The sequence below is a fragment of the Vulpes vulpes genome, chromosome 3, assembly GCF_048418805.1.
Source record: "Vulpes vulpes isolate BD-2025 chromosome 3, VulVul3, whole genome shotgun sequence".
In the NCBI taxonomy this organism is placed as follows: domain Eukaryota; kingdom Metazoa; phylum Chordata; class Mammalia; order Carnivora; family Canidae; genus Vulpes; species Vulpes vulpes.
The window spans coordinates 131,240,403-131,253,611 of NC_132782.1; the positions used below are offsets into that span (position 1 = coordinate 131,240,403).

At 35.6% G+C, this 13,209-nt stretch overlaps 1 protein-coding gene across 11 annotated transcripts in view; it reads left to right on the top strand.

The window, feature by feature from the left end:
- The window catches only part of EVI5 (ecotropic viral integration site 5), a 195,304-nt gene that overhangs the window by 102,303 nt on the left and 79,792 nt on the right, over positions 1–13,209 (top strand). For all 11 annotated transcript variants that reach the window (XM_072754620.1, XM_072754622.1, XM_072754623.1 and 8 more), the window contains one exon: positions 11,954–12,088. In XM_072754620.1, the coding sequence (XP_072610721.1) occupies positions 11,954–12,088 (135 nt within the window). The remainder of the gene's footprint in view (positions 1–11,953; positions 12,089–13,209) is intronic.

Here is a 13,209-nt window from a genome sequence, read left to right on the forward strand (position 1 = left end):
AGTATGTAGTGGAAAATTTATAGCATTAAATGCTTCTATTAGGAAAGGAAATAAGTCTCAAACTAATATTCTAAGGTTAAGAAACTAGATGTACGAGAGGAAATTCAAACGAAAGCAGGTAAAAGGAATAAGAAATAAAAAGAGTAGGGATGCCTGGGTGGCTCAGTGGTTGGGTGTCTGCCTTCAGCTCAGAGTGTGATCCCAGAGTCCGGATCGGGCTTTCTGCATGGAGCCTGCTTCTCCCTCTGCCTGTGTCTCTGTGTCTCTCATGAATAAATAAATAAAATCTTAAAAAAAAAAAAAAGTAGAAATCAGTGATACTGAAAACAATACAAAACAAAAATGGAGAATATCCATGAAACCAAGTACTGATTCTTGGAAATCATTAATAAAGTTGATAAACTTCTGTCTAGACTGACTAATTAAGAAGAAACAGTAACCAATGTCAGAGATGACTTTGACTTCTGATAGATGGAGTCAAGTTTCATATTCTGGAGTTGTTCTTCATGGTATTATATTTACTGTAAATTAGAGTCAGTTAAAAAATATTAACACCTAAATGATCAATAATGTTGTGAATTTCATTTTGCTTTAAATCAGGAAGCACATAACATAAGTTGTTCTCACTGTAATGATACTGAGTTTGAGTATCGTGTTGAGTTTACCACAGACTCTCTGCCTTGTAAAAATAAGATTTCTTCTTTGCGACTATTAAGTAATCTATTGGGAAATACTTTTGTGCCACATAAATATCTTGTCCTCTATTCACCTTTTACCTGATGGTTTTAGTATCCACTAACTAGGTTACCAAAATGGTGATTTTCGTATTTTTCTCATTTTTTCCTACACATATTAGCTAATGTTCCTTTATAAAGTCTTTCTTTTTTTTCCTCCTTAATCTTTCTTTTTTTTTAAGATTTTATTTATTTATTCATAGACACACACACACACACACACACACACGCACACAGAGAGAGAGGCAGAGACACAGGCAGAGGGAGAAGCAGGCTCCATGCAGGGAGCCAGACGTGGGACTCGATCCTGGGTCCCCAGGATCACTCGATCCTGGGTGCCCCAGGATCAAGTGGCACCAAACCACTGCACCACCAGGGCTACCCTCCTCCTTAATCTTTTATATTCACTTATTATGTACTCATATCACTCCAGATTCATGGACTTTAGTTTGTTTAATGTTTTATGTACTTTTTAATGATTTTTAATATTGTTGTTATAATGATATGCCATACTTATTTCACAGTAATAAATTTAACTTTTGAGCAGCAGTTTTTAAAAGGTAAATTTTATTTTTACTTAGTTTTGATCCTTGATGTTCTTTGAAAAGCATTTCTTTATTTTCTTTAAAGATTATTTTAGAGAGAGCACATGTGCCCAAGTTGGGCAAGGAACAGAGGGGCAGGGAGAAGAAGGGAAAAGAATCTCAAGCAGACTCTGCATTGAGGTAAAAGTCAGTGTGGGGCTTGATATCACCCCCCCAAGATCATGACCTGAACCAAAACCAAGAGTTGGATGCTCAACCGACTGAGCCACCCAGGTGCCCCTGTAAAGCATTTCTGCAGTCACAAATACTGAATGATTGCCTTTGACAAATCATTGATTTCATTTTGTGCTGGCTTTTAGTAGCTTAAACCTGATATTGTTGTTTTCAAAAATGATCAAGTGAATTTATTAGCAAATTTACTAGTTAGGACATTAAATAAAATTTAATACTTAGTATTTAGTAGTATTACATGAAATATTAAACGAGCCATAAGATAAAACCAAACATTAAGATTAAACTGTTCCTTTAAGTATTTGTTTTACATGTTCCATGAACCCCCTAGAAATAGAAATGATCCAGTGGTATTTTTTTTTTAGATTATTAATTTATTTATTCACGAGAGACACAGAGAGAGGCAGAGACACAGGCAGAAGGAGAAGCAGGCTCCATGCAGGAAGCCTGACGTGGGACTCAGGCCCTGGGCTGAAGGCGGCGCTAAACCGCTGAGCCACTGGGGCTGCCCGATCCAGTGGTATTTCATATAGTTGCATGTTTGACTCTGACCCTTTTGAGTGTGGTGGGGCATAAATGTATTTTTAGACAATATTTCCTGGTAACCAATGGTCTTTGAGTCTTGCTTGAACTATTTAAGTTTTTTAACCTATACCTGAGAGCTTATCATACAGGTTATTCTGAAGAAGCAGTTTTGTCCAGCAGTTTGTTGACTAGGATCAAGCATCAACAAGAATTGTAACAGTTAAAACTGCTGAGTGCTGAAATGACTGCCTTTTGAAGTTCTCAGGACCTTTGTACTTGGGAGTACTTAAGGGGAGGCTAGAAAAGATTTCTTCAGACAGTCCTTCCTTTTCCTAGAATTCCAGAATAAAACATGAAAGAATTATGTAATACTTTTAAGAACCAAGGATTTGGGGCACCTGGGTGGCTCAGTCAGTTAAACGTCTGCCTTTGGCTCAGGTCTGATCTCGGGGTCTGGGATGGAGCCTCTCTTGAGCTACCTACCCTACTCAGCAGGATTCTCCGCCTCTCTGCCCCTACCCCCTGCTTGTGCTCTTATACTCTCTCTTTCAAATAAATAAATAAAACCTAAAAAGAAAAAAAAGAACCAAGGATTTGATATGAGCAATAAAAACTCATCTTACCTAAAATGAACACACAAAGGTTAATAAACTAAAACCAACGGTTTTTCAGTAGAAGTTATGAAATCTTCTAGATGATTTATTTTAGAAAAAGTGTTTAGCAGCTTTAGGAATTGCCTCACACCTGACTTACGTAGTGGATTACTTTTCTTTAGGAATATGGAAGTTAACGTTTAACGTCTCTTCCTGCATTCTAAACACTCTAGCTCTACTTCAGGGACATTTCAAGAAAAAGGCATTTAATTTGTAATTATTAGTAAGTTTACATAAGTCTTTTTTTCAAATAGAGTAATGATTTTACAAATTTAGCAGACTCTTAACACTGCTCATCAGTATGCCTATACATGTGGACAGGAGTCCCCCCCCCCCCCCCTTTTTTAAGAAGTTTTCTTCCAAAACTAATTTTGACATTAGTCTAAAATTAAATGTTTTACATTCATATGTGGTCATCTTTTTTTATCAGCTTAAATGATAAATGAGCATTCACTTTAATGGAAGTAATTGTTTTTTTTAAACATTTTCTTCAGCATTAAAAAAAAAATCCTTGCAGTTTGAGTATATATATATATATATATATATATATATATATATGCAGAGACAAACTTCGACCTTAAAGGATGTATATAATTTTTCAGATATTGGGAACAAATCATTTTAAAAGGATATACCAATTTTTCAAAAAAAATTCAGTGTATTAGATCTTTAAATAGTACATCCATATTGCTTGAATTTTTATAATTTTTAAAGATTTTATTTGAGTTTCAAAAGAAATTCAGTGTAGTAGATCTTTAGTACATCCGTATTGCTTGAATTTTTATAATTTTTAAAGATTTTATTTATTTGAGAGAAAGCACAAGCACAGGGGGAGAGGGAGAAGCAGGTTCCCCACTGAGCAGGGAGCCAGAGTGGGGCTCCAGCCCAGGACCCTGGGATCATGACCAATGCTGAAGGCAGATGCTTAACTGACTGAGCCACCCACATGCTTTGGATTTTTTTTTTTTTTAAATAGCTATTTGGAGCTTATAGGGAGGATTATAGAAATCTTCTTGGGGTCATATGCTGAGGCTGAGAGCAAGACATAACATTTTTTTTAAAAAAAATTATTTATTCATGACAGAGAGAGAGGCAGAGACACAGGCAGAGGGAGGAGCAGACTCCATGCAGGGAGCCTGACGTGGGACTTGATCCCGGCCGGGTCTCCAGGATCAGGCCCAGGGCTGAAGGTGGTGCTAAACCACTGAGCCACCCGGGCTGCCCCATATAACATTTTTTAAAAATTGAAGTACAGTTGATATATGAAGTTAGCTTCAGGTGTGCAACATAGTGATTCAGTAATTCTATACATTACAAAATGCTCATCACAATAAAAGTATATCACAGTATTATTGACTATATTCCTTATGCTGTGCTTTTCATCCCATGACTTGTTTATTTTAAAACTGGGAGCTTAATTCCCTTTACCTATTTCACCCATCCCTCCTCTTCCTCCCCCTTTGGCAACCACTCACATTTATGAGTCTCTTTGTCTCTTTATTGTTGTAAGATAAAATTTTTTACTTAATTTTTTTGTTATGATTTTGTTTTGTGATAAAAAAAAATCCTAGTCTGGACTACTAGCCTTGTGTAATAATTTTTCAAGTGCTTTAGATGTGACAGTAGAAATGTACCATATTTCCATATTATTATAAATTTTATTTTTGAAACAAATAGATTTTATAAGTTATTTTTGCAACATTCAGTTACCACTACCTATGTTTAACATACAATATATAATAGAGGGAATGTTGATGTTATTTAATCAAAGTATAGTTGACATATTAGTTTCAGGTATACAATATAATGATTCAAAAATTCTATGCATTATGAAATGCTCACTGTCACCAAAGTTATTATTGACTGTATTCCCTGTACTGTACTTTTCATATTGTTGGTTTTTTCTTTTCTTTTTTGGGTGGGGGGAGAGACAGAGGGAAAGAGAGAGAGGATCTTAAGCAGGGTGCATGCCCAGCATGGGGCTCAGTCTCATGATGCTGAGATCATGACCCGAGTCAAAATCAAGAGTCAAATGCTTAACTGACTGAGCCACCCAGGCCCCCATATTGTTTTTTGAACCAAGAGTTGAGTCGCTAATTTATTCACTAAATATTGTTTGCTCACTTACTATGAAAAGCACAGTTTAGTTCTGACAGTACAGTAGCAAATCAGCCAAACTTCCTGGCACTGCTTGTATATATAGAGGTAGATATTTTAAAAATTAATTGTATACTTAATTATTTAGAGTTGTGATAAATACTATAAAAAAGAATATAGAGTTCCATGAAATGTGGGTTCCTGAATAGGACACATAATTATCAGGTTTTGAACTTAGTTGCTTGATACATAATTAAATTCAGGGAATATTTGATACATTTGTGTAGACAAACATTTTTCCAGTTGGAATTTTTTTTACTTCATAATACAAGAACCTCTCCAAATACAAATTTTTGCTTTTCGTTATATCACTCATGTATCCTTCAGACATTAAATGTGAAAATCTATTTTTTTTTTTTTTTTTACCAAGACACAAGAGAAAAAGGTTACTAAGGGTTTTACTGTAACTCATCCTACCTTTGTAACTTTTGTAACACCAAAAAAGCATATGGAATTGAAAAGCAGAGACTTCACCTACTAAAGACAATTTGTTTCTTTAGAGTGGGATTGCTGGTATCACAGAAGCATTAAGAGACTCACTGACAAAAGTGAATTTGATGTTAAGTGTAAAGAAGTCATTCATTATTTATAGACTTTTGAATAAATTGTCCCTTGCTGACTTAGCCATTGTAATTGTAGCAGTTTTCATTTGATAAATCATATATTTGTCCAGGTTACTCATGTGAATATGAAGTACATTTTTCATATTAAAAAAAAACCTTGTTTTATAGTAAGTGGAACAGAACATCTTAAAATGAAACAGCACATCAGGAATGGTCAAGGTTTGGACATGGCTAGATAGCTGCTTTTAAATCTCTGAGCTTTTCTTGGCTTTGATGGTTTTCTTTCTTCCTCTCAAAAGTTTATCATTCTGAACTCCAGTCGACCTCATAGAAGCCTAGTTTTTGTTTTGGTTTGTATTTAAGGTTTTGCTGTAATGTTGTTGGTTTCAGGATTTTGGTTTTTTGTCTGTTTGGTCTGGAAAAACTATAAAAAGAGGTAGATGAGCCATGTTAAGTTCTCCTAAATAGACATGGAACTAGGGATTTTTTGTTCCTCAGTGTTCACCTGTTTCACAGCCTCTGCCCCTTATGGCACTTCCTCCTGGTAAGGAACCAGCAGTTGCCCACATGTGCTGCATTTTTTTTTTTCAGGCTTAGTGGTACCAGTCACCTTTCCTGACATCTCTATTTCTACTGTGAGTGAGTTAAAAGGCTTCACAAAAACAAACCAAAAAAACCACCGTTTTGTAAATAACACTTTCTTTTTTCCTGTGTAAAATTAAAAACAAACCCCTTGAAACAGGTAGTTTACATTCCAAAGCAGCGTATTTTAACATTGCCACATTGGTGCCAATTCTTCCACTCGCTGGTTGTGTGTACTTAAGGCAACTTACTTAAATTCTTTGTGGTATAGTTTGTCCTGTGTATAGTTGAAGGTTGTTGAGACTTAAGGGAGTTGGTTCTCTTGGGTAATGCCTGGCGCATAGTGAGTGTTAAATAAATGGTGTACTTATTATTAGGATTAGTATTAACATTTTTCCAGATAATTAGTTAAAAAAAAACAACATTATTCCATTATTTACCAACTTGCTTGGTGAATGTCATAGGCTGCTAGTAATAAAAACCAAAACTTAGGGCTAAAATTGACAAGGCAGAATTTTTAATAGGCTGAATATTGACAGAAGTATCACTTTCCTGACTGCATGTAGAACAGCAAAAATTTGAACCAAGAAAAAATAATTTGAATGAAAGAAATTGGAAATGGTGGAAATTATGACCAAAAAAGTATTCAATTGCAGAAGCTCTAATGGGTCAAATTTGAAATGGATCAAATTCCAATCAGTGAGTTTAATTCTTATTTGTAAAATTTATCATACATTAGTCAGAGTTCTTCAGAGACACAGAGTCAGTAGGGGAGACACACACACACACACACACACACACACACACACACACACAGTTTTGAGAGTAAAAGTTCAAAGGCCGAAGAACCAGGGAAGCTGATAGTATAAATTCCAGTCCAAGGGTAGGGGAAGACCCATATGCCAGATCAAGCTGGCAAGCAGGCAGGGCATGAATCCTCCCTTCCTCCACTTATTGTTCTATTCAGACCTTCTATAGATTGGATGATGCCCACCCACATTGAGAGGGCAATCTATTGAATCATCTGGAAACACCCTAGACACACCCAGAAATAATGTTTAGTCTGGGCCCCCTGGGGGCCCAAATTTAAGTTGACACACAAAATTAACCATCATTAAGTCCAACTCTTGTCAACTTGGCAACCATGTGCATCTCCATATAAACCTACTTAGTCTCCACATAAAGACAACAACAAAGTCATAATTTGGACTAGCATGATATGGTTAGCCTGTGCACAACTGAAAATGCACTAATGCCTTCCCCAGAAGAGAAGTTAGTCTTTCAGTGATGTTTTCTTGATATCCTATAACTTAAATACTATGATGTAAAACTAACAATAAATACTTGGATATAAAGTCAAGACATTTTATATAAGGAAATGAAAGAAAACATATTCATAGCAAAATTAGAAGGAAATACTCATGACAATTACAGTCCTCGTTTCTGTCATACACTCATAGCTTCTATATCTACCATCTTCCACTATCCACTCTATTCCTTTTGCTTTCAACAAGCACATCAGCTGATCATGATTCTTTGGGGAGGTAATCCAGACCTTCATTCCTGAAGGGTCTGGGCCATTATTAATCCTTCCTAATGTTTCATTGACCTTAATCACAGGGCATGATAATGCTAAGAGACACTAAAGGATCTTCTGTGTTCCACACATATTCTTCATTTCCACCTCTTAATTCCTGAGTTTGTGAATTCTGATTGTGGGAGAAAAGGCACCATATATTGGACACTGATTCAGAGCACATTCATCATTCTGGAGAATCTTGCCCCAGCCCAAGATATTGCCATTTTGCTAGCACTGTAATTTGGTCTTCAAAAGGTCATTCCACCATTGTATCAAGCCAGCTGCTTCAGAATGTTAGGAAACATGGCAAAACTAGTGAATTCCATGAGCATGGGCCCACTGATGCACTTCTTTGATATTAGGTGAACTTCTTGATCAGAAGCAATGCTTTGTGGAATACCATGATAATGGATAAGGCATTCTGTAAGTCCATAGATAGTAGTTTTGACAAAACCATTTATGTGCAGGGAGGACAAATCTGTATCTAGACTAAGTATCTGTTCCAGTAAGAACAAAGTGCTGCCCTTCCATGATAAAAGCAGTCCAGTGTAAGCAACCTGCCACCAAATAGCTGGCTAGTCATCCCAGGGAATGGTGTCACATCAGGGGCTCAGGGTTGAAGATGCCTTTGCTGCTGGCACATTGGGCTCTCAGCAGTGGCCAAAACTTTGGTGAATGGAAGTCTAGGTTGCTGAGTCCATGCATAACCTCCATCCCTCCCACCATGGCTGCTTCATTCATGAGTCTATTGGACAGTGATCGGTGACTGAGGAAAAAAGCTGACTGATATCCACAAAGTGGGTCATCCTATCCAGTTGATTTTTAAAATCCTTTGCTGAGGTCACCCTTTGGTGAGCATTTCCATGGGGCACAAAGAAATGTCTTAATGTTTTTTAGCCCATTCAAAGAGATCTGTCTACATCTTCCCTGAATTTCTTTGTCATCACTTTTCCCTTCTACATTAAACCAAGGCATATCTGGCATTTCCAGTACACTCACTGTGGGCCACATTTTGTTCCATGTTTCAGACAACCAAACAAATGCTAGAACCTTTTCTTTTTTCTTATTTTTTTAAAATTTATTTATTAATGAGAGACACAGAGAGAGAGAGAAAGAGAGAGGCAGAGACACAGGCAGAGGGAGAAGCAGGCTCCGTGCAGGGAGCCCAACGTGGGACTCGATCCCGGATCCCCAGGATCATGCCCTGGGCCGAAGGCAGTGCTAAACCGCTGAGCCACCGGGCTGCCCGCTAGAACCTTTTCTAACTCCCTAAGTCTAAATGTAGACTCTCTGTTTATTGAACCTATATGAATATTAACTGATTCCAATGGAAGTACTTTTTGTTCAGTAAAAATGCATATGAATATAATTGGACAAGGCTAATTGCCATTTAGAAAACTGATAATTGGGTGAAACTGACTTAGTAGAGTTAGACTCATTCTGAATACTTTATTAAAGTGTGTTGATGTTTATATAATTTTCAGCAACATATTAATAAACAGAATCAAAACTTCCTCAGACTCAAAACAGTAGGATCACAAAACACATACCTAGTCCAGGTGGTAGAATTGTAAGAATGCCTTGTTTTTATTATAATTTACAATGAGATGTAACAGAATATTAATACCCACTGTAAGTGCTATAATAGGAGGGGATTTGTGTAAGACTATAGCAGCAGTTCAGAGAAAGAGGTGAGGGCATGAATAAAAACAAGGATAGTAGAGATTAGAGGAGCAGACAAATTCAAAAGATACCTGGAAGAAAAATTAAGGTTTTGTGATTAGTATGGGTTAAATAGAAGAGGGAAAGTTTTGACTTGGTCAGTTGTTACATGGTTGGATCCCTAGCAGAAGAGTAAATACTTGAGGACGAAAAGATGGGGAGTTCAGTTTTGACATGTTGAATGTGAGGTGAATTTGAGATGCTTTGAGCCAGATAGCAGAGACTAGTAACAACTTATGAATATGGATCTGTAGCTTAGTAGAAAGATCTGGGCTGGTAATACAGATTTGAGTGTTATGCACTCTATGTACTTATGTGTATACTGTCCCTGGAATTTCATCATTGTATGTTCTCCCTCTTACTGTCCCTCTTTCCCTCTACCTTCCCTTTTTAACTGTTACACAGAATTTTCCTTGGTGAGTTCATCCACTGCCTGTTGATACTGCCTGTACACAGACTATATTAGATAGTGGGTGAAATCACATAGGGTGAATCTACAAAATTAAAAAAAAAAACAGATTGACAGAAAACAATATTGAACTCCTGGGGACTGATAGACACATATACATGTACATATAGTCATATATACCTATATGAAGTAATAGAGTTGGCAGAGGCAGCAGAAAAGATAGGATAGTAGAACTATGGAGGAGTAGCACCTCAAAATCTAAGTAAAAAGTTTTAAGAGTGATCAGTTGTATTAAATTCCATATACTGTCTAGTGAAAGTAAAAGCCGAATAAAAGGGCTTACCATTGACTTTTTATATCGTTACTGTATATTGATGTTGTTGGCGATGAGATCAGTTTCAATACGGGATAAGAACTAAAGCTAGTTTACAGTGGATTGAGGAACAACCCTCAACTCAATGTGAAGTATGAAGGAAGAAGTAACATATAAACTGTGGAATTTATAATTTGTACCTTGAACAATAGAAGTCAATTAGAAGTTTTTAAAATTTTATTGATAAAAACCTGTTCCCAATATTAGTACAAGGGTCTTTTTGTGCTTGGGTATATCAGTTGGTTTACACCAGATCAGTGACTCCATTCTCTTTTGGGCCATCAGGGCTTGATGTTTTCCTGGGGATCTCCTAATATAGAATCTTGGCAAACACACCTGAACTACAGTTGTCAGGGCTTTAGATTAGGGCAAGAAATTCTAGTATTACTCATGGAATAACCACAGTCCCATTAAACAAAATTTGTGGCACCTGCATTTTGGATGTGGTTATTCCAAAAGAGTCCCTTTTCCCTATTTAGTAAGGTAAGTATTTACTAAAGAGATATACTTGTTGCACATATACTCCTTGTATAGAAATACTGTTTAAAAAAAAATAGAATACTGTTTTAATCGTACCAGAAAATTACTAGGAAAAATAATGTGTAATACATTGAATTAAAAAGCCCTCCTTTGTTTAATAAGTCAACTATTCATTTAAAAAACCATCTTTTTGAGTAACTGGGGTAAGGGAGTATTATGTCTTAATTAAACATTTAATAGTTTTTAAATAAAGTTTTAATTTGACATCGGTCTTATTCCTAATGTATTAAAGAGTAAACTATTAATTGAAGAAGGAACTATTCTTTATTCAAGCTAATTTATTAGGAGATGATTCTCTGTGACTATTTTGGAATTTTGAGTTGTTTCTTTACTATGTGATTTAAATGTGAAATGATAGTTTCTTTTAAGAAGTCTTATATAATGGTGAATTAGATATCTTTTTGCTTTCTTAGAACAGCTTTTTATAGAAACTGGCTTAAAAAGGGATTTCTTAAGTGGCTGCATTCACATTAAAGAGCAGGAAAGGAGATGGAAAGGTTTTGTGCTTCTGTGGTTAATTTCTTTGTGCAGCATCTTCTTTTTCTCGGTTTCCAGCAGTGATTTTCATGCATATCCTTAAAGAGCTCTACATTTCTAAGAGCAAATACATTTTTATTCTGTTGGGATTTAGGATGGTTCATGTCATTTATGAATGCCTTATTTTTATTTAAAAAAAGAATTACTTTAAAATAGAATTTTCAGTAAATGTGTACCTGTGTAGTGTATAAGAGTATTGTCCCGTAGCAATAGAATGTGAGCCACATATGCATTTTAAAGTGCCTTATTAAAAGGAGTCATAATTATAGATGAAATTAATATTCTTAAACTCAATGTGTGTAAAATATTATTTCATCCTGTCATCAATATAAAAATTATTAATGAGATATTTTGTGCTTTTATTTCATAATAAGTCTTCAAAATTCAGTTTGTATTTACACTTACATCCTTTCTTATTTGGACTAGCAACATTTCAAGTGCTGGGTAGCCATATGTGGCTAATGGCTACACTCTCATACAGGGCATGTCTGTAGAGTCAGAACAAGTTCTTAGTATCTGGATGGATGGACAGATAAAAGGAGATATTTATCTTTCATGAATTGGATTTGATTAGTATAATAACTGTTTACCAGTAAAGAGTAATGTGTTTTATCCATAGATACCATGACTGGACTTTTTTATTCATTGGAAAGTTATTTGGAGTAGATAAACTAGAAGTAATGGGGAGATCAGACTTTTACATTTGATTGCTCTTAGTAACTGTATTGTGTAATTGCATTTATTTTTATTGTATGTACATGTTCATACTTTATGGAATTTCATTATATGCCTATAATTTGTAGCATAAATGCAATTCCAACTACAATGAAGATTTTGTGCTGCAACTAGAGAAGGAATTGGTCCAAGCCCGTCTGAGTGAAGCTGAGTCTCAGTGTGCACTAAAGGAGATGCAGGATAAAGTCCTGGATATAGAGAAGGTGAGAACAATATAAATACTGTCATTCCCAAATTAGAGGAGACATGTGATAGATGTACTTATTGAACAGTTAAATTGGACTTGGTGTTTTTCTACATTGGAAACCTTACACATTAGTTACCATAAGAGAAAAGGAGAAAGAAAATAAGCTTCTCACTCTTTGTTGTTGCCATACTACTCAAAACCCCTTTTTTAAGGGTTTAAAAAAAAAATTGGAACACTTTTAGAGGAAAGCAACCACGGTAATTTTGAGATGATTTAACATTTAAATGAAACTTAGGGGATACATATTAATGGTTGTCTTCAAATAGTATATCTTTATCTGTAAGAGATAGGATATGAGTAATACATAAACATTTCAAAAAAATTTCATCCGAGTGTTACTGTTAAAAATTTCCAAGCTACTATAAGCCACCTCAGGACATATGGGAAGATCTTAGCCTAAAGTGTACTTACAGAAGCTAATTTACTTCTTTTCAAGGTTACTAAAGAACTTTAAGGATTAGATAAGTAATAGAAATAGAAATGTTTTTAGGTTTCTCATAGTTTTCAGACTTGAGAGTCTGTGTTCTAGATCACAAACCCTGAATCTCTTTTTGTCCTCTATAAAATCATTGGTGGCTTAGGCTCTTTGTTCTTTTTACCAGGTAGTATCTAGCTATCAAATCAAAGACTTATAAATAATGAACATGACAGCCTCAAGTTGTTCCTGTTTCTTAATGAAATAAAGCAGGGTGTAACAACCATCAGTAGTGGAATATTTGGGGCGCCTGGATGGTTCAATGGTTGAGTGTCTGCCTTCGGCTCAGGTTGTGATCCTGGATCCTGGGGTCGAGTCCCACATCAGGTTCCCCACAAGGAGCCTGCTTCTCCCTCTGCCTGTGTCTCTGCCTCTCTCTCTCTGTGTCTCTCATAAATAAAATCTTAAAAAAAAAAAAAAGTAGTGGAATAATTTTGCTAGAGATCTGCTTGCTATTTTTATATTATTTTTAGAGAATTTATTTTCCTATTTGTTGAGAAAAAGGCAGCAAGGGAGTTATAAAAAATGCATAAGAGAATATTTGGTTTCTAAGTTAGGAGTACTCTGCGTACCATAATGTAGATAAGAATCTCAATTTGTTA